The sequence below is a fragment of the Acinonyx jubatus genome, chromosome D4 (genome assembly GCF_027475565.1).
Source record: "Acinonyx jubatus isolate Ajub_Pintada_27869175 chromosome D4, VMU_Ajub_asm_v1.0, whole genome shotgun sequence".
In the NCBI taxonomy this organism is placed as follows: domain Eukaryota; kingdom Metazoa; phylum Chordata; class Mammalia; order Carnivora; family Felidae; genus Acinonyx; species Acinonyx jubatus.
The window spans coordinates 37,909,087-37,935,838 of NC_069391.1; the positions used below are offsets into that span (position 1 = coordinate 37,909,087).

General features: G+C 42.3%; 2 protein-coding genes across 4 annotated transcripts in view; both read left to right on the forward strand.

Moving 5' to 3' along the window:
• The first annotated feature begins 310 nt into the window (after nucleotides 1-310).
• DCAF12 (DDB1 and CUL4 associated factor 12) overlaps nucleotides 311-26,752 on the forward strand; it is a 38,810-nt gene continuing 12,368 nt past the window's right edge. Inside the window, exons 1-4 of one of the 3 annotated variants that reach the window (XM_053204998.1) lie at nucleotides 311-332; nucleotides 2,686-2,940; nucleotides 25,137-25,343; nucleotides 26,404-26,464. In XM_053204998.1, the coding sequence (XP_053060973.1) occupies nucleotides 327-332; nucleotides 2,686-2,940; nucleotides 25,137-25,343; nucleotides 26,404-26,464 (529 nt within the window). In that variant the 5' untranslated portion in view covers nucleotides 311-326. Of the gene's footprint in view, nucleotides 333-963; nucleotides 1,600-2,004; nucleotides 2,350-2,685; nucleotides 2,941-25,136; nucleotides 25,344-26,403; nucleotides 26,465-26,752 lie in introns of those variants that run through there. The other 2 variants (XM_027039299.2, XM_027039301.2) reach the window with 2 other exon arrangements.
• LOC128312271 (uncharacterized) lies at nucleotides 461-1,324 on the forward strand. The gene is made up of 3 exons (XM_053205440.1): nucleotides 461-553; nucleotides 696-979; nucleotides 1,081-1,324. The coding sequence occupies exons 1-3, from the start codon at nucleotides 461-463 to the stop codon at nucleotides 1,322-1,324; spliced, it is 621 nt and encodes a 206-aa protein (XP_053061415.1).

A 26,752-nucleotide genomic window follows, 5' to 3' on the forward strand; every position in this document is an offset into this window, starting at 1 on the left:
AGGGATAGGCCTGACCAAGTAAGATGGGGCTGCCTTTCCCAAGGTGGCACTAGAGATTAGTGGCAGTGCCCACTTGGGATGGCAGAGGACTCTGTCTCAATCTGGTCTGTTTCGGATTGGAAAACAAATCTAAATCTTGTAGGCAGAACCTTAGATGGGTCAACAGAGCTCCCTGGAGGTATGAAGCCTGAAGCGACCAGCAGGTAACTGGGCACTATAGCCCGAAGCCAGTCAACCCCAAGCAAGAGTATCCTGCTTCCTCAAAGGGTTTCTTTACCTGAGGAAAAGCGGAACCAGCACTCAAATTCCTACAGCATCTTCTGAAAATGGAGGCAAGGGTGATCCTGAAGAAGCCCCCTTCTCTAACTGACAAGCAAAACGGCCACTATACTCTAGTTCAGAATTTCACCCAATATGCCCTCATTGAGATGCAACCAGGGCCCAGAGGGAGAGGCAGGCAATGGCAGTCCCCTGTTCCTGTCCTCAATTTAGGAGACATAAGAAACATAAATTAAGGCGTGAGGCCTATTTCATAAAGCACAAAGACCCAGTGGCCCGTAGGTCGTGGGAGTCGAAAGGGAGGCGAGGTCGTAGCTGAGGGAAAGGTGACTGAGGAGCTGTTGCAGCTTGGGCAGGAGAGTCGGGAGAGGTGGACAGCAGGGAATCAGGAGACTGAGAGGAGAACGGAGCCTTAGGACTCCCCAGGGGTGGGAAGGCGGGTAGAGGGCCAGGGAGCGGCTTGGGGTGGCTGCGCCGGGCAGGGCAGGTACTCTAAAGAAGGAAAGTCTGGGCACGCCGGCCGGACTCCACCTTACGAGGGTGGGGTAAGGAGGTCCTGCCTCCTCGCACAGAGTCCAGCCCTTGGTGCTGGAGCTCCGTTTGTGATAGGTTCGGGGAAAGTGCGGCGCTCAAAAGGAGATAACCAGTGGTGGCTGCCCAGGAAAGGCGTGTGCTGGGAGGGATTCCTTCTCCGAGCCGGGTTAGTTGTCTTCACTTCCGGGTGCCTGCTGATGAGTAGGCGGGGGTCCAAGTCAGCGGCCAGAACGCAGATTGCTTTGACCCCTGGTCTTCCAGTTCCAGCGGCACTCTGACGACCGTTGGAAATGCGCGGGCGGCAGCAAAACGACAGCCGCGAATTTACCACTGGCAGACCCTAAACCCCACCCCTGAAGGCCAGGCGGCGTCTCCGTGGCGACGTGCAGCGAAGTGCGGCTGCGCAAGGGTGACGGAGCGAGGGCGAAGGGGAGGGGGTGTTTTGGTTCCAGCCGCTCGCCGTCCTTTCAGACTTGTTCGTCTGAAAGCTTCTCGTTCCTTCCTTCCCTAACCCCTTCCCTTTCCCTTTTCCGGCCCCGGTCCTCCCTCCCTCCTTTCCCTTCTGCCTGCCTCCCTGGGTCCGGGCCATTTTCCGGGCCAGGCGCTTTAAAGTGCGTGGCCCCGGGGCCCAGTATATGACCCGCCGTCTTGCTAACCCTCGCTACCCCCGCCCCATGTGGCTGCGGGGCCGCTGCGGCGCTGCCCACTATGGCCCGGAAAGCAGTTAGCAGGAAGCGGAAAGCGCCTGCCTCGCCAGGAGCTGGGAGCGACGCTCAGTGCCCGCAGGTGAGGGCTGAGAGGCCAGGACTCGGGTTATATCGCCGAAGCACCCAGAGGGGGATAGAGTCCCGAGATAAGGGAACCGGAACCCGGGACCAAGGTTTGTAATCAGAGGTGGGGCAAGAGCGTGGCCCAGCCAGTACGGTAAGGGCTGGGTCCCCAGGAATTCATAGGAGAGCAGAAAGGACAGAGAGATGAGACACTGAAGGGAAACTTGGAAACAGGGTATACTCCTCAGAAGGCCTACAGCCGGGAGTGGGGCTGGAGGGGAAACTAGAATCTTGGCTTTGGAGGAAGGGAAACCGACGGCGAGTGGAATCAGGAACAAAACCTCCCAGAAGGTACGCGGAGGGAGAGTGAAGTCCACCTCCGGGGGGGGGGGGTGGGCAGAGATGATTGCGACCTTTATATGGGAAAGATTCTCCCCCCGGCTACCTCAAGCCCCAACATGGGGTTTTTGGCTCCTGGACCGTTGTAAAAAACAGCACTTCTCAGGTATCATTCCTATACCTCCCTCTTTGAAGGAGAAGACCTTGTTGGACGCGTATTCGGACTCTGATTTCCCGTGCCTCCTACCCCGTTAGTATTTGATTTTTCGAATTCTTCAACCGCCTGGAGCGCGGGACAGGGAGGAAGTCTTTGATAGTGCATCCCTGGAAGGTGTAGGACCCCAGTCTGGCCCTAGTTGCACTCTCCATGCTCCGCGGGGAGTACAGACTGAGAGAGAGAAGGGGACTGGGTAGAGATGCAGCCCAGGTCGGTAGAGTAATTATGTGGCCCCTCATTCCCTTCCCTGTCAAGTATAGCTTTAGGGGATTTGAATCCTTCACTCCTAAAAGGCCTGGTAAACCTTTTGACCTCTTTTCTGCTTCCATTCCCTTGTCTTTCAGCCCTTGTTTCTCATAGGTTTGACTATGAGCAGTATCTTTTCAATGTTGGAAGAATTAAATTGGACTTTTCTGTATTGAGTTACCTATTCTGTTAAATGTGAATCCTGCAGGATGAGTTCTTGGTGATTTCTCTGATACAGGAGGATCCCTCCTTCTGAACCAAGGTAGCCAAAGCCCTAATTTCTAATGTTGCTTTACACAGTTTGGCTGGGATCACTCACTTCACAAAAGGAAAAGACTCCCCCCGGTGAAGAGATCCTTAGTGTACTACCTGAAGAACCGAGAAGTCAGGCTTCAGAATGAAACCAACTATTCTCGAGTGTTGCATGGCTATGCAGCACAGCAACTTCCCAGTCTCCTGAGGGAGAGAGAGTTTCATCTTGGAACCCTTAATAAAGTGTTTGCATCTCAGTGGCTGAATCATAGGCAAGTGGTGTGTGGCACCAAATGCAACACGGTAAGTGTCTGGGGTAAGTGAACCTTACCCTATGTCCTGCTCTAGAACCTCTCACTGCTCACTTTCCTCATCAGTTTCTTTTGGGAAGATATTGCCTTACTCTGCTTTCCATTCTCTCCTATCTGTTGATAACTTCCGCCTCTCTTTCTGTCCCTTTTGCCACTTCCTCATTTCTTTCCTGATAAATCTTCAGAGGAGCCTGTTTCTTTAGGCCTCTTGCCATATGTACAGTTGTTCCACTGCTTTTTTTGGCCTCATGTTTTTGTGTTGCTTTTTAAGTCAGAGAATGCAGAGGAAAGATTTAGGAAAGAATGATGCTCAGGGAGGGCATCATTTGGGATACATAATAGTGGAAACTTAGGTCTTACCTGCTAGACTAAAGGCATATATAAAAATATTTAAGGATGTGTGGGTGGCTCAGTCGGTTAAGTGTCCAACTTGGGCTCAATTCATGATCTCATGGTTTGTGGGTTCAAGCCCCACATCGAGCTCTCTGGTGTCAGCGAGAAGCCTGCTTTGGATTCTCTGTTCCCCTTTCTCTGCCTCTACCCTGCTCATGTACTCACTCAACACACGTTCTCTCTCTCTCTCAAAAATAAATAATATTAAAAAAAAATTAACTAGCACTTGGCTCAAGATAAAGCGAGCATTACTTTTTAGGGAGTAGAATCTAAAGATGTATTTCTTTTAAGAAAGGGCAGAGAATGTGTGTTTGGTGGTATATTTCAGGATATAAATGTTTGCTCTTTGTAAAGTAGCCTCCTGAAAAGGATTCAAAAGAAAGAAAAATTATTATATAAGTAGGAAAGTGTTCTTACACAGAATGACTTAGAAAATAGTTATAAGTGAATGAAAGGAAAAATATGTCGGTAATCTATATAATAAGCACAATTACAGGCATAGGTAAAATAGGTCAATCCATGATTGGATATTACAATATGATTGGAACAGAAGGACACAAATAGCATGATTTCAGAGGAATGGTAAGAGGCAGGGCCTGGAGGTGGGAAATGATTCCAAAGGAAGCATGAGAAAAGATGGGATGTAGGCCCAGCTACTCTCTCTGTTTTCACCTCACCCTGAGTGATTAGACAAGTAATGTCATAATGGCTGGGTAAATTTTCCTTAGGCAGAAGCACAGATTGATTGAAAGAGAGAATATCCTTCTAGATCAAGAAAGTGTTAAGTACTAGAAGTGTTTGTTTATAAAGGACATAGGCAAAGATTTAAACAAGAGTTTTAAGGAAGGAAATAATATCTTGGAGGTTGGGGCCAAACTGACATTTCCTCTTCTGTTGAGCGTTGCTGCTTGTCATACAGAAGCCTTTCAAAACTAAGTAGCGGTGGGGCACCTGGGTGGGTCAGTCACATAAGCATCATACTGTTGATCTCAGCTCAGGTCATGATCTCAGGATTCATGGGATCGAGCCCCAGGTTAGGTTCTGGGTTGACATCATGAAACCTGCTTGGGAGTCTCTCTCTCCACCCCTCTCCCCCCACCCCCACTTGTGCACACAGGCACGTGCTCTCTCTCTCAAAATAAATAAACTTAAAAAAAAAAAAAACCTAAGTAGTTGTGGAAAGACAAAACTTCCTTTTCCTAGTTTCTCATGCCACCACTCATGGTTTAAGAGCACTGTCATTGTGCCTTGGAATAGAAAAAGAGTTTCCCCATTTGGAGGAATTCATTCTGCTCTCCATGTACATCATCATACTGTTTTGCCTGGCAAATGTTGCTGAATTCTGAACTAAGTTAATAATAGTCTTTTTCTTGAATTTATTGCCTCTATTTTGAAGGTTTGAATAATATAAAGTAATAATTTACTTTTTTTTTTTAATTTTTATTTTTGAGAGAGACACACACAATAGTGCAAGCGGGGGAGGGGAAGAGAGCCGTGAGAGGGAGACACAGAATGTGAAGCAAGCTCCAGGCTCTGAGCTGTCAGCAGAGAGCCTGATGCGGGGCTCAAAGTCACAAACCATGAGATCACGACCTGAGCTGAAGTCACAAGTTTAACTGAGCCACCCAGGAGCCCCTAATCTACTCTTAATACCTACCTCTTCCTGACTTCCTGTGTCCTCATAACCTAAGGTATTTAAATGAGGGCCTATTTTCTTTATATAGTTTATGTTGTTATTTGTTTAGCTTCCAGAACCAAAGCAGGGAACCAGAAACAGTGCTCTTAACTTTGTGACATTTGGCAAATGATTCTCTTGTGTGCCTTTGTTTTCCCATCTATAAAATGGGAGTGGTAATATACAGTGCTGAGAATGTGGCTGTGCACATCTTGGGAAACACTTGTTAGCAATATCTTCCTTATGCAAAAATAGTACTGGTCCAGGCAGCTGTGTGGCTCAGTGGGTGAGCACCCAACTCTTGGTTTCTTCTTAGGTTGTGATCCTGGGGTTGTGGGATCCAGCCGTGCATCAGGCTCCATGATGGACATGGAACCTGCTTGGGATTCTCTCTCTCTCTCTCTCTCTCTCTCTCTCTCTCTCTCTCTCTCTGTTTTTCCCTACCCCCCTCCCCCACCCCACTTGTGAGTACATCTATCTCTAAAAAATATGTATATATATTTGTGGTGATAATGAATGCAAAGCTTTTTCCAATGATGTTTGCATTCCTTGGGACTCCACTCAGTTTGAAAGAAAGGAAAATTAAACAATCTTTGGAAAATATGCCAAGATTCGGGGGAAGAAGAGTTTGTGTTGGATTCTCAATAGTAAGTTTTGGTGTATTGAAATTTTGCAATTTAAATGTATCAAGTAGGAAAAGTATACCACAACCATTCATATCCTAAAATAATCTATTAATTAATGTGTCTGCTGGTTAGAAGCTGCTTTTGTCTTGGGTACTGTTGGTATCATTAGCATTTAACTGAATATACACAAATGCTAAAAAGCCCTATCATTTCCCAGTTAACTAGCTTCGGGCAATAGTATTGAAACTTCTGCTGAGGCATTAGGTCATCCATTATGGAAAAAAACATCAGATATATTCTATGTCTTTCTGTAGCTTGATTCCTGAGGTGGGAATTCTGCTATGCTATGGGCTAACACTCAAACTAGGGGCAGTCACTTAACCCTCAGAATTCTCTGGGCCTATTAAGCATAACTACAAGAATGGTCAACGTATGTCTTAATCATTAATAACATTAGTATGGTCATATATATTTTTAAGTTTACTTATTTATCTCGAGGGAGAGAGAGAGAGTGCACATACTTGTGGGAGGGGCAGAAAGAGAGAGAATCCCAAGCAGGGCCCATGCGGTCAGCTCAGAGCCCAATGTGGAGCTCAGATTCACAAACTGCAAGATCATGACCTGAGAAGAAATCAAGACTCAGGTGTTCAACCAACTGAGCCACCCAGGTGCCCCAGTATGGTCATATTTTTTCTTTTTCTTTCTTTCTTTCTTTCTTTCTTTCTTTCTTTCTTTCTTTCTTTCTTTCTTTCTTTCTATTTATTTATTTTGAGAGAGACAGAGACAGAGCACGTGGGGGTGGGGTGGGGGGGGGGAGAGAGAATCCCAAGCAGGCTCCATGCTGTCAGCGCAGAACCCAATGTGGAGCTCTAATCTCGAAACCTCGAGATCATGACCTGAGCTGAAAGCAAGAGCCAGACGTTTAACCGGCTCAGCCACCCAGGCACCCCTGGTCTTGTTTTTTCTTTACTTAGAGAAAAAGGGGTAGTATAACCTTAATTGGAACATGGGTCTGGAAATCAGGATGGGTAGGTATATTTTCCTGGTTTAGGATTACAAAGTCAAATTGTGTACAGAGCCAGACACAAAAGCTAATTTAGAGAAGCTTATGAGGCACAAGACAGTAAGAAGTAGCAGGGACTGCAGAGAGCCAGAGAAGGCATTCTTGGCTCTAGCCAGTTTTTGCCATGCAGGAATTTTTTTTTTCTTTAAGTTTATTTATTTTGAGAGAGACAGAAACAACACAAGTGGGGGAGGAGCAAATAGAGAGGGAAAGAGAGAATCCCAAGCAGGCTCCGTGCTACCAGCACAGAGCCCAACATGGGGCTCAAACCCAGGAACTGTGAGATCATGACCAAGCCAAACTAAGACTCCCAACCAACTCAGCCACCCAGGATTTTTTAATTGTTTTTTAATGTTTGTTTATTTTTGAGAGAGAGAGAGAGCATGAGCTGGGGAAGGACAGAGAGAGAGGCAGAATCTGAAGCAGGCTCCAGGCTCTGAGCTGCCAACACAGAGCCTGACGTGGGGCTCGAACCCATGAACCGTGAGATCATGACCTGAGCCAAAGTCAGAAGCTTAACTAACTGAGCCACTCAGGTGCCCCAAGAATTTTTTTTTTTTTTGATGTTTATTATTTTTGAGAGAGACGGTGCAAGCAGGGGAGGGGCAGAGGGAGAGGGAGACCCAGGATCCAAAGTGGGCTCTGTGTTGATAGCAGAGAACCTGATGCACAGCTCAAACTCCCGAATGGCTCAAACTCCCGAACCGAACTATGAGAGAATGACCTGAGCCAGACACTTAACTGAGCCACCCAGGCCCCCTGCCATGCAAGAATTTGAACCTATTGTTAATTTTTCCTTTTAAGGAGAAACTGGAAATCTGGATTTTTATGGGGAAGAGTGTTAACCATTTGTGAAGATTATCCAGAGTCTGGTGTGACAAGAGCTTTAGGTGTCTGAAAGAGAATTATGAGATTAAGGTTGGAAAGGTTCATTAGGATCAAATTATGGAAGCCATGAAGTGTCAAGTTAAGATTTTATTTGTTGGGGAGTGGAGAGACAAGACCCAAGGATTTGAAACAGGGAGTGACATGGTTGGAGTACTACTTTAAGGGAAAGTAGTTACAGGATGCTAGTGCTATACTATAAATGAGAGGTAATGAGGGCCAAAAGCAGGACAGTGGCAGGGAGAGAGTGAGAAGGAGACAGATAGAATACATCTTAAGAGGGTGAGGGGCGCCTGGGTGGCTCAGTCGGTTGAGCGTCCGACTTCAGCTCAGGTCATGATCTCGCAGTTCATGAGTTCGAGCCTCGCGTCGGGCTCTGTGCTGACAGCTCAGAGCCTGGAGCCTGCTTCAGATTCTGTGTCTCCCTCTCTCTCTGCCCCTTCCCTGCTCATGCTCTGTCTCTCTCTGTCTCTCAAAAATGAATAAACGTTAAAAAAAAATTTTTTTTTTTTTAAAAGAGGGCGAATGGGTGGCTTGATCAGCGGAGCCAGGATTTATTAATTGTTTTTTAATGTTTGTTTATTTAAAAAAAAATTTTTTTTTTTAATGTTTATTTATTTTTGAGACAGAGAGAGACAGAGCATGAATGTGGGAGGGTCAGAGAGAGAAGGAGACACAGAATCCGAAACAGGCTCCAGGCTCTGAGCTGTCAGCACAGAGCCTGACGCAGGGCTCGAACTCACGGACCGCGAGATCATGACCTGAGCCGAAGTCGGCCGCTTAACTGACTGAGCCACCCAGGTGCCCCTATGTTTGTTTATTTTTGAGAGAGAGAGAGAGCGTGAGCTGGGGAAAGACAGAGAAAAGCAGAATCTGAAATAGGCTCCAGGCTCTGAGCTGCCAATCTTGATCTTGGGGTTGTGAATTTGAGCCCCACGTTTGGGCATAGAACCTACTTTAAAAAATAAAAGATCTTAATGGTACCATCTGTAGATGGTGACATGCTCAGATATGATCCAGAGGATTAAGTCAAAATTGATACTGATGTCTTGAACCTGGGTAACTAGAAGGATGGCAGGAGAAGTACTGAACAGATTTGAAGAAAAAATGAGTTTAGTTTTATATTTTCACTTAGCTGAAATTTAAAAGAGGGGTAAAGGGGAGTACCCGGGTGGCTCATTTGGTTATATGACTGACTTTGGCTCAGGTCATGATTTCATGGTTCGTGAGTTCAAGTTCCACATCAGGCACTTCTGTCAGTGCAGAGCCTGCTTCGGATTCTTTGTCTGCCTTTCTGTCTCTGCCCCTTCCCGTACTGTCTCTCTCAAAAATAAATAAACATTTAAAAAAAAAACCAAAACCTTAAAAAAGTAATAAAAGAGGGATAAAGATTGAAGTTAGTGATTTGGGGAATAGTCATCTATATATGAGGGATTATTGAAATTCATGCACTACTGGGGCGCCTGGGTGGCTCAGTTGGTTAAGTGTCTGACTTCAGGTCATCATCTCACAGTTTGTGGGTTCAAGCCCCACATCAGGCTCCGTGCTGATGGTGCAGAACCTACTTGGGATTCTCTCTCCTTCCCCTCCTTCCTCCCTCCCTCTCTCCCTTCTACACTCACCCACTCTGTCTCTCAAAATAAACTTAAAAAAAATTTGCATACTACCATGGGAGAGAGGGTAAAGAAGACACTTTTTGTTTTTAATGTCTGTTTATTTTGAGAAAGAGATTGTGCATGCAAACAGGGGAGGGGCAGAGAAGGAGAGAGAATCCCAAGTAGGCCCCATGCTCAGGAGTTGGGGCTGCTGAATGAGGGGGCCTTGATCTCACCACTGGGAAATCATGACCTGAGCCAAAAATCAAGAGTCGGATGCTTAACCGACTGAGCCACCCAGGTGCCCCAAAACGGCCCTCTTAACTTCCATAAACCTTGCCAAAAATTGCGAAAATTTCATTATATGTGTATTTTCTGGGCATGATGTGGGGAAGGTGGTGTGAAGACAAGGCCATAGTTTTCATGAGATTTTCAAAGGGAGTACTATGAGCCAAAAATGGGTAAGAGCCACTGATATTGAAAGGGTGGCTAAAGATAGAACCTTGGAGAATGTCTACATTTATGGAGCAGGAACTGCTACAAGGAGACCAGGGAGGTCAGAGGAGAACTAGGAGAGTACCAAAAAAATTCAAGAAGGGGGATATTTTGGAGCACCTGGTTGGCTCAGTCAGAAGAGCATGCAAATCTTGATCTTGGGGTCGTGAGTTCAAGCCCCACATTGGGTGCAGAGATTACTTAAATAAAATTTTTTTTAAAAGAAAAAAAGGGGGTATTTTGAGAGGGGATGGTTTGAAGAGGAGGATAGTAATAGAGTGATAATGTATGCAGAGTTTGAGGTATTTAAGACTATCAGGGACTTAGCATAGTAGATAAGATTGCTTATTGCAGTTACAGAGAACCTACACCAAAGGGAACCAAGGAGCCTCTCAGTAAGAGGGTGTTAGAAGGGACTTAGAAGACTGATTTGTGGGAAGGCTTAAGGAAATGGGACTTTCACAGGAAAATTTCCTGTGAAATTATTTTCACCCAGACACCAAGGCCTAGCTGATAGTACCAGGCTCACTCCCTACATATCAGGGCTACTTTCTTTTTCTCACCATTTCCCAAAGTAATGGTCAAGGGTATACTGCTGACTTCCCAGATCGACTTGGTGGATCATAATGAAGCAGACAAAATGAGTTTAGGCTGCGATTTGCTGTCAGATGGGAGGAAGAAGAACTTTGAGGAGCCTAATTTTGGGGATGGGGAGGACTGGTAAGCACCAGGGTTGAGAAAATAGCTGTAATGTTTTCACTGAGTTTACATATGCAGATTCCTGAAATAAAAGCAGGATATGAGATCCAATTTGAGACACAGGAAAACAAAATATGGTGAAGTGTGGGAGTTTTGCTTTGACCAGATCTTTAATTCATGCTCCTTCATTTTACTATTGTATTTCCCCAAAAGGATTATACCCTTTTAGAAGATACTTTTATCTTAATTTTTTACTTTTTTAAAGATTTTATTTTAAAGTAATTTTTACACCCAACATGGGGCTCAAACCTACAACTGAATGAGCCAGCCAGTTACCCCTAGAAGGTACTTATAAACGCTTGCAGAATTTCTTGGGCCCAACCAGGTGTACAGCATTCTTATCTGTATCCTCCAGTTTTGTTTCATAGGATAGTAATCTGTAAATTAGCCATTTTTAAAATGACATGGTTATTCTCTGCCTAGTAAGAAATGTTCAGATTTATTCCAGAATTAGTCTTTATGTTATTTTCAGAATATTTGACTCTTAGAGGAAGATTTTATTATTTATGTTTTATTATTTGTTTTTTGACAGAGAGAGGCAGAACATGAACAGGGAGGGGCAGAGAGAGAGAGACAGAGACAGAGAATCTGAAGCAGCTCCAGCCTCTGAGCTGTCAGCACAGAGCCTGACATGGGGCTCGAACTCATGAACCCCAAGATCATGACCTGAGCTGAAGTCAGACGCTTAACCCACTGAGCCACCCAGGCGCCCCTAGAGGAAGACTTTAGATGTGGAAATGATAGAATTGTTATGTTGGCAAGTTCATCTGCTGGGGCACATGTGTGGAAGTGTTTCTACGTGGGAAATCCTTGTGGAAATGCCTCACATTCTAAGGTTTCATATAGAGTTAATTGATGTTAGGAGGCTTTAGGAAGAGGAACAGTAGAAATATGTTTATGCCCCTTACATGTGAAGGTGCTAGAGTTGTTTTTTTCCTGCCCTTTTCTGACTTGTCTTCATGTCTGGGAAGGCCTTTCTTGGATTAACATAGGTGTGGGACTCAGGAATCCTGTTTTGTGTAGTGCATTGCAGACTGTGGATCACCTTCTGTTTGTGAGAAAATTAATGGTCAAGAATGTTAGAACCCGACCAGCAGTCCTGTGGAGGGGTTCAAGAATTTTAGGGCAGTTTTTCTCAACAAGAATGTTGATGGTGTTTTTGGTGGTTTCTTTGTTGTCTGAGACTTTATCTCATTTTTACAGAATATTTCACATTCCTGGTTTCTACTCTGTATATTCCAGCAGTGCTCCCAACCCTCTCTACCCTGCACCCCCAGTGCTCCAAAGAGGAAGTAATTTACAGGGTGTTCAGGGAGGATTTCCCAAAGGAGGAAGGGGCTTCAACTAATGGGGAGGAAGCAGAGGTGTGTGTTCTGTAGCCAAATCAAGAAAGTACAAGAAATGTTGAGGGTCCCTAATAAACCCATTTGGCTGATGCAGGGCAGAAACTATGGGGAAAGAGACTGTGACACATTCGCTGGAGGGTTGGCTAACTGAATCTCCCTTGAATAATTTTTTTTTCCTTTGGTTCATGCTAGCCTTTTTTTTTTTTTTTTCCTTTTTCTAAACATTTATTTATTTTTGAGGGAGAGAAACAGAGTGCCAGTGGAGGAGGGTCAGAGAGAGAGGGAGACACAGAATCTGAACCAAGATCCAGGCTCTGAGCTTTTGGCACAGAGCCAGACACGGGGCTCGAACTCAACTGCGAGATCATGACCTGAGCCAAAGTCAGTTGTTCAACTGACTGAGCCACCCCAACGCCCCTCATGCTAGCCTTTAATAATGAATAATCTTGTTAATCACCTTTCTCATCTAGACAATTGAGTCACATGCAGTATGATCCCTGATATATTTAGAGCCTGTTCCTATATAGCTCTATAGCCTTGGAGGATGAGGAAACCTGAGTTGCTGAGAGCAGAGGTTTGCTGGGAGGTGCCTGATAGGCCAGCTACCAGAGGAAAGTTAATAATAAAACAGTCTAGAGGTGCTCAGGTGGCTTAGTTGGTTAAGCGTCCAACTTTGGCTTGGGTCATGATTTCACGGTTTGTGAGTTTAAGACCCATATCGGACTCTGTGCTGGTAGGGCAGAGCCTGCTTGAGATTCTCTCTCTCTCCTCTCGCAAAATAAATAAATAAACTAAAATAATAATAATAGGACAGTCTAGTTATTTCAGTTGGTTCCTACTTTCCTTGAACCCTTCCAAAGCTTGTCCTCCCCACCCCCAAGGCCAATCACTTGAACGGCTGTCATATCATCAGAGGAATAAAAAAGTTCCATGAGCTAAGCATGACTTCCTTTGTCAGTTTACTTGTTTTAAAATTTTTTTTTAATGTTTTTATTTATTTTTGAGACAGAGAGAGACAGAGCATGAGTGGGGCGGGGCAGAGAGAGAGGGAGACACAGAATCCAAAGCAGGCTCCAGGCTCTGAGCTGTCAGCACAGAGCTTGAGGCAGGGCTCGAACTCACGGACTGTGAGATCATGACCTGAGCTGAAGTCAGACCCTTAACTGACTGAGCCACCCAGGCGCCCCCAGTTTACTTGTTTTAAATTGATGCATATTTGATTTCTGATACTTAGGCCTTTGTTTCTCAGGCATGACCCAGAAACCAGCTGCATCACAGTCACTTGAGGTGTGTGCTAAAAATGCAGTTTCCTTGTCCCTGCTCCAGTATGGATTCAGGATTTCCCTCAATGAAACCTAGGAATTGACATTTTATTAGTATTTTTTTAAAATTTATTTACATCTATTTATTTATTTTCAAGTTCATTTATTTTTTCTCAGTACTCTCCACACTCAGTGTGAGGCTCAAACTCATGACCCTGAATTCAAGAGTTGCATACTCTTCCGACTGAGCCAACCAGGTGCCCCTATTTTTTTTTTTTTTTTGGTAAGTAATCTCTATACCCAGCATGGGGCTTGAACTCATAACCCCGAGATCAAGAGTCATATGCTCTACCAACTGAGCCAGCCAGGTACCTGAGGAATTGGCATTTTAGACAAGCTCTCAGGCAATTGTTACATGAATCACTGGATTAGACTTTATGCTATGTAGCAATAATTTTTTTGCTACCTTATTAAATCTAGATCAGTTGTTTGAATCCTCCCTGTATATTCTAAACTATGTTCAGGGCGTAAGTGGGACATTATAGTTGATGGATCTGGAAGAATGTCCTTGTAGGCATCTTGGTTAGTATCTGTTCAGTGCCAGTAGGGTATAATTAGATGTTATTTCTGCACTTTGAGGAAGCCCTTGACAAATGGTTATTTTTCTTTTCTTTTTCAATTATTATTTTTCTGATTTGCCTGTTCCTGATCTCAATTACAGATAAAGCAAGATATTTGCCCATTATTTTTTCAACTCAGATCTTAGCTTAGGACATTAGCTTCCAAGTTTTTGGTCTCTTTTCTAGCAGATTAATATGTAAACATATGTCAGAATATCCACATTTGTTTGTTTTTTGGTTTTTTTTTAAGATTTTATTTTTAAGTAATCTCTATACCCAACTTGGGGCTCAAACTCAACCCCAAGATCAAGAGTCTCCAGCTCTTTTGACTGAGCCAGAATATCCACATTTATACCAACAAATTTGATGATGTCATTTTGTATTGCATATTTAGATTCAAAGATTTGTGGGTTGAGTGTGGGCTCTGTTTCTTATTAACTTTGTGCCTATGGACAAGCTCAAATACCTTCTCTTAAGCCTTTCTTCTCTCACCTTTAAAATAAATGGAGAAAGTAGTACCTGCCTAGCAGGGTCAGGAACAGAATTAAATAAAATGTTATTCAGCACAGTGCCTAAAACATGTGTTTAGTAAATTGTTGATGTAATTAATGGTGGCAGTGAAGAAGTGGCAGTAGTGATTTGTTGGTCCTAGACTTTAGGTTTATTTTTGGCCAGGTTTGGGTGTGCTTAAGGTAAATAGCATTTCTGTACCCTGTAAATGGCTTCTTTCTGTATGGTAGTTACATCCCAAGTAGCTTAGACATTTTACAATAATTCATCTAGGGCCACCTGGCTGGCTCAGTCAGTGGAGCATGCCACTCTTGATCTCAGGGTTGTGGGTTCGAGCCCATGTTGGGTGTAGAGATTACTTGAAAATAAAATCTTGAAAGAAAGTATCATCTAAAAATAAATAGATAAATAAATAATCCCTATTGTATTTATTATATTTATATAATAATTTATGTAAGGAAGTACAATTAGGAAATTATATTTAATTTCATTATAGAAGGAATACAGATAAAAGCAAAATATTTTTCTGTGTACAAATTAATACCTAGTTCTGATAAGGATGTGGTGAAACAGGTACATATATACATTGCCACTGAAACCCTTTTTTGACAGCAATTTGGCATTATATTTCAAAAGTCTGGTACATATTAATTATTGAATGAAGAGCCTAAAAATATCATACCCTTTGACCTAATATTTTCAGACTAGGGAATTTATCCATAGGAAGATAAGTCTTTTTTAATGATATAATCATTGCAAGCTATTTTATCTAAATATTAACAAAAAGAGAATACTTGAATAATTTATGGTAAATCACATCTGCATGATATTATGCAGAAATTAACATAATTATGAAGACTAATAACATGCAAAGCATTTGATATGTTAAATGTAATGAGATACAGAATTCTATCTGTGCTTATTATAGCTGTACACAATTATGCATTGACAAATGAAAAAACAGATTTGAAAAGAGAGGGGGCACCTGGCTGGCTCAGTTGTTGGAGTGTGCAACTCTTGATCTCAGTGTCATGAGCTTGAGCCCCATGTTGGCATAGAGATTACTTGATAAAAATAAAAGAGAGGATTCTGAGTGATCTTTTTTGCATTTTTTTTACTTCGTTATTGTTGATAAAATATTGTTAATAAACTTATTTTTTTAAATGTTACTTCAGCTAGATGAATCTTCTTTTTTCTTAGTCTAAAACAATGGTGGAAGTGGCCTTGTTCATTGCTTGTCTTGTTTACTGACAAAAATTCAGCATAGTTATGTATTATATATCTTTTCTGGGGAGAGGAAATAAAATACAGTGGTAGGATATATAGCAAAAGGAGTTTCCTTTCTGAGTCACATAAGGATTTTTTTCGAACTCAAAATAACATCTAGAGAGAAATCTTCCTTCTGAGTGGGCAAATACACAACCATATTGTCCTTAAGACTTGGTACTATAATGCTCAGAAAGTAAAAGTGAGAGAAATAGGATTTTGCAGTCATATCATTGTTTTAACACTGTTATTATTGAAAGCTTATAATTTTTTAATATACCAGATAAGTAATTAATATGTAACTATAATCTCTCTACTTTCCAGTAGTTTAGAGATAAGGCTTCCTGTTAATTCTGAATAGATGGCTTTATAACTAATTAGAAATGCTGTAGGGGAAGAAAAAGCTGAGAATAGAGTTGATTTCAGGGTTGTGAGTTTGAGCCCCGCATTAGGTGTAGAGATTACTTAAAAATAAATCCATAAAAAAAATTTAAAAAGAATACACTTCCAATAAATGACTCTTTAAAAAAATCAGTTTATTGAACTTGTTAGATATAAAATTTGCAAAGAATTATGTCACTTAATTCTAGGATAATTATAAATCCTAGTATGTCCTCCTTCCACAAAAATCATGATTCTAGTGGGAAAATACCAGAATTCAGGATCCCATAGGAAGTATCATTGCTAATTTTAGCAAGTCAGCCCATAGCCACCTTTTGAAGGAACAGTTTATAGTCACAATTCAGAGAGTAAGAGGTCTTGGCATAGCATAGGAGCCTGGATTTAGATACAAGGATGTTCATTGCAGTGTTTTATACTACTGAAAATTTGAACACAGCATAAATGTTTAATAATAGGAGATGCAGGGTGCCTGCTAGCTCAGTTGGAAGAGCATGATTACTTAAATCTTTAAAAAATAATAATAGGAAATAATAATGTGCTAGTATACACATACGGTGAACTACCTTATAGGCATTAAGAAATATGTAGAACTATATCAACTAATTTGGAAAGCTGTTACTGCTGTATTAAATAAAACTATATAAAATAATATGTGACATCACATTTTACAAATGAAGAAATATACGTAGGCATGTGACTGAGTGTGTAGTAAAGGGCCTGAAAGAAGATACAGAGAGTGAGTGATAGGATTGTGGTGGTTTTTATTTCCTAATACCTGCTTTTCTATGTTTTATAAATTTAGGATGCTTTATTTATTTATTTATTTATTTATTTATTTATTTATTTATTTATTTATAATTTTTACTTATTTTGGGAGAGAGCATGAGTAGGAGAAGAGCAGAGAGAGAATTCCAAGCCGGCCCACACTGTTAGTGTCAAGCCCAGTGTGGGGCTCGTACTCACATACCATGAGATCATGACCTGAGCTGAAACCAAGGATCAAAAGCTTAACCGACTGAGCCACCCAGCCTCCCCAGTCCTTTTACTTTAAATAACCACATGATCTCTCCTTTAATATACTTGGAATTAAAACAATGACCTGGGCTTTCTGGTGTCACAACTCTTCTAGGTCCTGAACAGTCTGAAATATTTGTAGCTATGGAGTCTTGATATTGTTCAAGCAGCATATTGAGCTCAGCTGTATCCCCAACGTCCTGTGCAGCAGGATGCAGGTGGGCAGGGAACTGGCTTTTACAGGTGGGCTAGACAGAATGCCTGATTTTCCTGGTCATCGTTGGAGTCTTAAATACAACTCATTATCTTGATCCTTTTCTTATATTGTGCAAGTCATATGTGTTCGTTGAGAAAAAAATTAAGGTAACTGGGACTATGTTTTTATTTATTTATTTATTTGTTTGTTTATTTATGTTAATGTTTTATTTATTTTTGAGAGCCAGAGACAGACAGAGTGTGAGTGGGGAGGGGCAGAGATAGGGAGACCCAGAATCTAAAGCAGGCTCCTGGCTCTGAGCTGTCAGCACAGAGCCCGACATGGGGCTCAAACCCACAAACTGTGAGATCATGACCTGACCCGAATTCTGACGTTTAATCAACGAGCCACCCAGGTGCCCCATGTTTTTATTTATTTTGAGAGAAAAGAAGAGAACAAATCCCAAGGATCATGGGGCTCAATCCCAGGATCATCATCTGAGCCAATATCAAGAGTCTGAGCTTAGGGGCGCCTGGGTGGCTCAGTCGGTTGAGCGTCTGACTAAGGCTCAGGTCATGATCTCACAGTCCGTGAATTCGAGCCCCACGTTGAGCTCTGTGCTGACAGCTCAGAGCCTGGAGCCTGTTTCAGATTCTGTGTCTCCATCTCTCTCTGAACCTCCCCCATTCATGCTCTCTCTCTCTCTCTCTCTGTCTCAAAAATCAATAAAGGTTAAAAAAAAAAAATTAAAAAAAAAAAAAGAGTCTGAGCCAACTGAGCCACTCAGGTGCCCCAGGAATTATGTTTTTAAAAGCTTATTCATTTAGGTGCCTGGCTGGGCCACTCAGTAGAGCATGCACCTTCATCTCAGGGTTGTAAGTTTGAGCCCCACATTGGGTATAGAGATTACTTAAAAATAAGATTTTTTTTTTAAGCTTATTTATTTTATACCATAGCATGAACAGCTTTCCATGTTAATAAATATTCTCTACTCTGTCTTTTTTTTTTCTTTTTTTTAAGTAAACTCTACCCCCAGCAAGGGGCTTGAACTCATGAACCCAAGGTCAGTAATCACATACTCTACTGACTGAGCCAGGCCCATTCTTAAAAGCTGTATAATAGTCCACTGTGTGGCTATACCCAATCCCCTGTGGTGTCTCACTATTTAAAAATTTATTTTATTTATTTATTTTTAAAAGATTTTATTTTAGGAGCACCTGGGTGGCCCTGTTGATCGTCCGACTCTTAGTTTCGGTTCAGGTCACGATCTTGTGGTTTGTGGGTTTGAGCGCTGTGTTGGACTCCGCACTGACAGTGCAGAGCCTGACTGGGATTCTCTCTCTCTCTCTCTCTCTCTCCTCTTTCTGCCCCGCCCCTGCTTGCATTTGCACACATGCTCTTTCTTTCTCTCTCAAAATAAATGAATTAAAAAAAATATATACTTAAAAAAAAAAAAAAAAGATTTTATTTTTTAAGTAATTTCTATACCCCGTATAGGGCTTGAACTCTCAACCCCAAGATCAAGAGTTATATGTTCCACCAACCGAGCCAGCCCGGTGTCCCAAAATTAATACATTTTAGTTAAAACTATTCACCAATCATTATTTCCTTAGCAAAAGTTCTTAAAATTGAAATTATAGGCTTTACGTGTGTTGAAATTTTTGATACATATTGTCTGACCATTTTCTGTTGATCTTCTTGGTCTTGGCTCTCTCCTTTGCTCCTACTCATTTTCTTGGTTTGGAATAGGAATGGATTCTTTGATTTTGGTTGTTGTCTTCCATTTACCCAACTTTCAGCAGACTTAGGCTGCCCAGTTGGCTTTTTCTGTCTGACTGAGTATAATTTATCTTGATATCTGTGTAATCTATGTGGATTTGTTTTCCTTTATCCATTAGGCTCCAGCTAAAACACTTCGGAATTTTAGAAATTTTGTGAGCCCCTTCATTTTATTAAGCTACCTTCATCTTTCTATGTATGCACATTTGTGTGTATCTACGTGTATTATACATGCATTCAGAGATACACTCTCTAATTTTATAAGCTTCCTGATTGTAAGTCCTTTGCTTTCATTTTTTTCCCCTCTGTTCTAGAATGTAAGCTGCAGGGAGCCATTTAGATTCAAACTTACCTTGCCATGCTGCTAGTTCCTGGCAGGGATCCCAGTAGGTTAATGTGGAGCAGCCCCATTCTGGGATTTGTTACAGGAACTGCATGAAGCCTTGGCCCCTTGTCAGAGAGCTTGGGGAAATACTCTGTGGCAGCTCACTCACATCCCTTTCCCTTCCTTTGAAAAAGCAAAAAGTTTCTGTCCTTCACATGGTGCTTTGTCATTCCTCTTCAAGAGTGAGGTTGGGGGTAAACTCCTGGTTTCCTGGGTCCTGTAGAGACTTAGCTATTAACTTTTTCATTTCCCCTGTATCAGATGTTTTTCATCAAGTGTAGATGAAACTACACCATACAGAACTAAACAAACATTAGAATAGTGTATTGCTGGGGCACCTGGGTGATTCAGTTGGTTAAGTGTCTGACTTCAGCTCAGGCCGTGATCTCACAGTTCACGAGTTCAAGCCCCACATTGGGCTCTCTGCTGTCAGCACGGAGCCTGTTTCAGATCTTCTCTGCTCCTCCCCGGCTCATATTCTCTCTCTCAAAAATAAATAAACATTAAAAAAAATAGTGTATATTTTTTAGAATAGTATATCACTATTAATTGTTACTTGTTAAGCACCAATTATGTGCCAAGCCCTGTGCTGGATGCTTTATGTTTTATTAGATCTTTTAGCAACCCTAGAGGTAGATCTTATTCTATTTTTATAGATGAGAAACAAAATATAGAAAGGTTAAGTGACTTGCCTAAGATCACACAGCTAATAGGTAACAAATTTGAAATTCAAATCTAGATTTCTCAAAACTGGAGTCATTGGACTTAAGACTTTCTTGGACATGAATAGTTGAAACCTTTTCTCCACATCTTTTCTGGATGGCAGAAATGGACCTCTGTATTAAGACAGGAATGGCCACACACACACACGGACAAAAGAATGGGCTGACACAGTGGCTAAAATAATCTTTAGCCTGCCCTCAGATTCCATAAGAGAAACTTGGATCTTTCCAGATTGCAGGTCAGTTTACTCTTGTATCTTATCAAATTCATTATTCTTAGTATACAGAACAGATTCTCTACATCAGTGCTTCTCAAGCATCAGTATACCTAGAGATCTTGGGAAACTCCAGATTCTTATTAAATATGTCTAGGGCAGGGCTTGAGATTCTTGGGTTCCAACAAGCTCCTTTGAATAGCAAGCATCTAGATCAGTGATTATTAAACCTGGGCAATCATTAGATTCACCTGGAGATCCTTGAAAAGAAGTCAGTTTTACAGGCCCCAGAGTTGGAAATCGGAGGCATTTTAGGGTAGGGCCTGGGAATTGTTTTTCTTTTATAGTGTTTCTAAAAAAGAAAACTCCCCAGGTTATTGTGATAATCAATTAGGGAATCATTGGTCTCAAAGGTAGCATGTTATGGATGCATTGTCCCACAAAACAAAAACACAGAGGTATAAGTGGGCAGTTAATTTTGCTTCATTAAACATTTGAGAGGGACTGTGTTGGTTAGAGATCATTTGCTCTAAAAGAGTAAGAAACCCACTCATGGTTGTTGTTGTTGTTGTTGTTGTTGTTTTTAATTTTTCTTAAATGTTTTATTTATTTTTGAGAGAGAGAGAACAGGGGAAGGGCAGAGAGACGGGGACAGAAGATCCGAAGCAGGCTCTCTGGCTCTGCACACTGACAGCAGAGAGCCCAACGTCGGGCTCGAACTCACAAACTGTGAAATCATAACCTGAGTCGAAGTCAGACACTTAGCCAACTGAGCCACCCAGGCACTCCCCCCGCTGATGTTTATTGGAAGGGCTAATATGCAAACCCCAAGGGTAGGAAGTATCTCTAGATCTCAGAAGGAAACAGAACTAAGAATTGGAAAGCTGTTAGGAATTAAGGATGTCCGTGCTGTCTCTCTTCTGTTCCTTTCTCTCTGGGACTGGCTTTGGTAGAAATTGGTCACCCAGACAGTCTGGTCTAATGCCTCCAAACCAGTTTCACATTCCTGAGAGAATCTGATCAGTCCAATCTAGCCTCTGGATTGGTTCTCCCTGAGCCAGGAGGCCACCTCTGGACAATTCTCTGATCTGGAGATCTGGACTTACATCAGACGCACCTTAATAGGGCCCCACTCTGAATGCAGGGATATGTGGTCCCCTTAACATTGTTGGTCACACTTCCTGAAAGGTGTCTTCTACAAGTGCTTACTATATAGCTTTGCACTGTTGGGGTAGGATTACAGAACTAAATAAGATAAATCTCCTACTCTTTGAATTGAGAGGGCGTTGTAATTGGGGGAGAGAGACAAAGATTTTAAATTAGTGTTGTGGGTAGAGGGGTATCTGGGAAACCTGCAAGAGAAAAACTTATCCAGCCTGGATATTTAGGGAATATTCAGAGAGGACATACTGAACTGAATCGTGAAAGATAAGTACGTGCTGGCCACATATAGAAAAGAGGGGGAAGTAGTTGTGGCTTTGTGAACAGCACGAGCATGAAACAAAATAATTATATTTCATTGAAGATTTTGGGTGAATAATAAGTAATAAGCCATTATTTCTAGAGCATGAGGTCCATGGCAGGTTGTAAAGCTAGAGAGAGAGAGGTTGGGGCCAGATTGAGGAGTCTTGATGCTGTGATAAGGAGTTTAGATTTAGATAAAGAGGAATGAATAGATATTTTTTTCTTTTCTTTTTTTTTAATGTTTGTTTATTTTTGAGAGAGAGACAGAGCGTGAGTGGAGGACAGACAGAGAGAGAGGGAAACGCAGAATTCAAAGCAGGCTCCAGGCTCTAAGCTGTCAGCATAGAGCCTGATGTGGGTCTCGAACTCACGAACTTTGAGATCATGACCTGAACCGAAGTTGGACGCTTAACCGACTGAGCCACCCAGGTGCCCACCAATGGAAATTTTTAACTGATATGGGAGGATTGCCATTTTTGTCAAGATGACGTATTAAAGTGTGGAGAATAGGGGCGCCTGGGTGGCTCAGTCAGTAGAGCGTCTGACTTCGGCTCAGGTTATGATCTCACAGCTTGTGAGTTTGAGCCCCGCGTCGGGCTCTGTGCTGACAGATCAGAGCCTGGAGCCTTCTTCAGATTCTGTGTCTCCCTCTCTCTCTGCCCCCACCCTGCTTGTGCTTTCTGTCTTTCATAAATGAATAAATATTTAAAAAAAAAATTTTTAAGTGTGGAGAATAGTTTTGATTTTGGCCTTGCCTGAAGGTACAAAGACCAGTTGCCATTGTCCAGACAGGTGATGAGAAAAAGGATGGAAAGGTAGGAGCCAACTGTGAGAATATTTAAGATGTAGATTTGGCAGGTCTAGATTGGATGATGGGAATGTGGGAGGAGTCGAGAAGGAAGGTAATTTGTTTTGCACATATTTTTTTTTATTTATTTATTTATTTATTTATTTATTTATTTATTTATTTATTTATTTATTTATTTATTTTGAGAGAGAGAGAGAGAGCGAGCATGCACAGGCAGGCAGGGGACTGGCAGAGGGAGAGGAAGAGAGAGAATCTTAAGTACCCAGCACTTAAGAAACTGAACCACCCAGGCACCCCTGGACATTATTGAGTTTAAAATGCCTATGGAGTACATCAACAATGGTGCCTGTTAGGCCGGGAATCTGCCTTAAGTAGTTCTCAAGGCTTATATTACAGATTCAGGGGAGGTTGTGCCTCCCCACCCCACTTTCTTTTTAAAATTTTTCCTCAGTCTCTGTTACTCTTTTTTTTTTTTTTTTTTAATGTTTATTTTGAGAAAGAGACAGAGCATGTGCATGGGAGAGGGGCAGAGGGAGAGAGAGAGAAAATCCCAAGCAGGCTCTGCACTGTCAGCACAAAGCCTGACCCCGGGCTTGATCCCACGAACTGTGAGATCATGACCTTAGTCAAAATCAAGAGTTGGACGCTTAGCTTAACTGACTGAGCCACCCAGGCACTCCAGTGGAGAGAGCTCTTAATCAGACTTCCTGCATCCCTGCCTTACACCAGCATAAATGCGTCCTGGACCAAGAGCAGACATGAAAGATGTTAGCACATGTGTGTGCCTCACAGTGCTGTCCATGCAGTGGGCAGTAGTGGTTAGTAAACACTTGAGTGAGCAAGCGAAGAGTGACGTGGGCAGTAGGTCCAGGTCCCTTACATATGGGTGTTGATTAGAACATGACCTCACCTGACTGCATTCCCCTTCGCTGACTTGGAAAGACATCCCTATGAATTGTTGGAAGGAAGCAAGTGGGGACATCGTGTAGTACATGCAGTCCTGATTCTGTCAGATTTCACATTCACCTCTTATTTGTGAGGTGAGGTCAGAAGGTTGAGTACCAGAAGGTTAAAGGCTGCCTTATTTGCTCTGCTACTGTTGATTCTTGCAAAGAGGCGCCACCTGCCTCTCAGTAGCTGGGAGCTAACACTCAGATTCCTCATCTGTAAAATGGGACCCTCAGAGGGTTCTGGTCTGCTCATCTTTACAGCAGTCTCTGCCCCTCAGCACTGCCCACATCGGTGTGTCCCGAGCACTGTGGGGCCTCAGCAGCCTCCCCAGCCCCACCGACCCCAGGTGTGGCAACCACAGATGTCCCTGGACATGGCCAGATGTCCCCCAGGGGGACTTTTAAGTAACTGGAAGCCCCCAGCACAGAGTCTGGCATACTCACCAGCCAGGATTTTCCTTTTTCTCTACTGCTGAGGGCATTATCGTGGTGTTTGCTCACCTGGGTTTTAAATTAAAAAAAAAAAAAAAAAAAAGTTGGACGCTTAAGTACCAAGCCATCCAGGCACCTCTCTCCCTGGCACTCTTATTCCAGGTACTCCTTCCCTTATATTTAAATTTAAGGCCTATCTAGTTTCTCCTTTCCTAGACCTTCTTCTGGCACAAGCAGTAGGTTACTTTATACAAAGATTTGACGTGATTTGGCTTCATCACAAGAGCTGCTGAGAGGATTTTAAGCTGACTTCCTACACTAAGGTGTATGACATTAGAGATTATTTCTCTCTCGTGCATAGACACATTGCTAGCTCCTAGAACAGTACTTGGTATTTTAGGTGGTCCTGAACAACTGAGTGAAAGAGTGAATCATTTAATTCTATAAAGAGTTTATTAAAAGACTTGGGATTGTTCTTTCTCTGAGACTGATCTTTTCTGTAAAACATTTCTCTGAGTTAAATCTTGCAGAGTGGCAAGAGGTTAGTTTGGAAAAGAGGTGGAGAAGAGCATTTCAGGCAGAAGCAGCAGCATGAACAAAGGCATGGGGCATGTGAATGGTGTATGTACTTAGAGAAAAGCAGTGAGATAATTAATAACTCTTACCTTGTCATATGTCTCAGGTCACTCCAGCAAACCTAACATTTATAACACAGTTAATAGTGGTTATGATGATGGGTTCTGGGAATTGTTTACAAGTTTCTCTGCATGAGTAGATAAGAATTAGATATATAAAATAAGTCCAGAATGGTAGAAAACCTTTAGTTGGGTTCTTTAGGTCCATAGTCTAATGAAAGTCCTCTTTGAAGCTGCCCCTTTTTTTTTTTTTTAAGTTTATTTATTTATTTATTTATTTATTTTGAGAGTGGGGGAGCGGAGCAAAGAGAGAGGGAAAGAGGAGGAAAAGAGAAAAGAATCGCAAGCTTGGGACTGGGGCTTGATCTCAGGAACAGTGAAATCAAGAGCCAGATGCTTAACTGACTGAGCCAATCCAGGCACCCCTGAAGCTGTCTTTGAATCCCAGACAGAATTTACTACTTGTTAATCTGTGTTCATGCAGTATATTATACCTTTCTCTGTTATATTTCCTTATTTTCATATTTCATTTGACTAATAACCCTGACTATGCCTTTAACAATTTCTAGGGTCTAACATGTAGTAGAGATTAATTAAAGTTTGATGGATAATTGAATGAATGGATGTTTGTACCCAGGGTTATCCATATTAAAGAGAAACTGTGTCACCTTCTTTATCCCTTTTCTTGTAGCTATTTGTAGTGGATGTGCAGACAAGCCAGATCACCAAGATTCCCATTCTGAAGGACCGGGACCCTGGAGGTGTGACCCAGCAGGGCTGTGGTATCCATGCCATTGAGCTGAATCCCTCCAGAACTCTGTTAGCCACTGGAGGAGACAACCCCAACAGTCTTGCCATTTACCGGCTGCCTACGCTAGATCCTGTGTGTGTGGGTGATGTAAGTTTCCCCAGTAATTGTAGTTAGAGGTAGCCTGTTTTTAAACAGAGCCTGCTAGGTAACATGGACCCTCCTCCCACATGCCCCCTGGGAAGGAATAGTTTCCCCTAGATTTCTGCTAACTCCAGGGGCATGGGGGTGGGGTGAGAGGGTAGAAATATCTGAATGGGGACTGAATTCCCCATAGAGAGTATCTGGTATATTGAGAGTGTTGTTCAATAAAGCAGTGAGCAACACACCTCAGGGTCCAGCACCAGTGGATTTGTGTCTGAATCCACAATGTCTACATATCTTCCACTGCCCGTAGTCAGAGAACAAAGTTTATTAAGTCATTCATTCAGCAACAACTGTTTATTGAGCTTTCTATGTCCAATCATTGTTTTGGACACTGGGGACATGCAATGAACAAAACAGATAAAGCCCCACACCTCGTGAAGCCTGTCTTCTAGTGGAGGGAGACATATAAACCAATATATAAACCAATAAATATTTACCAGCAGTATGTCGGAGTGTGATAAGTGCCATGGAGAAGTGTAAAGGCAGATTAAGGGGATAGAGTTGGAGAATGCTATTTCAGAGGATGGTCAGAGAAGTCCTCATTGATAAGAATGACATTTAGCAGGGAGACATAAAGGAAATGAGAGTACAAGTCATGTTGATGTCTGGAGGAAGAGAGTTCCAGTTATAGCTCTTGTACCAGGAAGGTACAAGAGAAGAGTGGTAGGATGAAATTAGGGAGAGAAAAGGTAGGTGATTATGTGTAGAAGCCCCAAATAAGACATCCAGAGGTGGCAGGCCAGAGCGGTGTGTCCACCAGACATGTTCATTGCCCATGGGAATGCCGGTTTTATTCCAGCTTTGAGCTCCTCAAGACAGAAGTTAAAAATTGTGGGATCCTGCCGTATGGGTTAAGATCATCAGAGATCACTTTATCAGTTTTACAAAGATATTTTCAGTCAGACTGTATGCTTTTCAAGAGTATACATTGTAATCCTTATTTTACTAATTTATTTTTTTCCCCTCTCTCTCTGTACCTGTCTGTCCCTTCTTCCTCTCCAAGGATGGACACAAGGATTGGATCTTTTCCATTGCATGGATCAGTGATACTATGGCGGTATCTGGTAAAATTACCCTTTTGTATGGAGTTTTTGTGTGGCAGGGAGGGAGGGAGGCTAGAAATTGAAAAGGGGTAGTAGTGCGATTGGAAATAGCCCAGTAAACAGACCATCAGCCAGGGGCCAGGAGATCTTATTTCCAATATTGGCTCTTTCTCTTACTTATCATGTGTCCTTGAATAAGTCATTTCCCCTGTATATTCCTGATCTGGAAAGTGGAGTTTTGCTGGCATTCTTCATTTATTATTCATATTCCTCTTTGTTCCCCAAAAGTATGTGTGATGGCATGTTAGC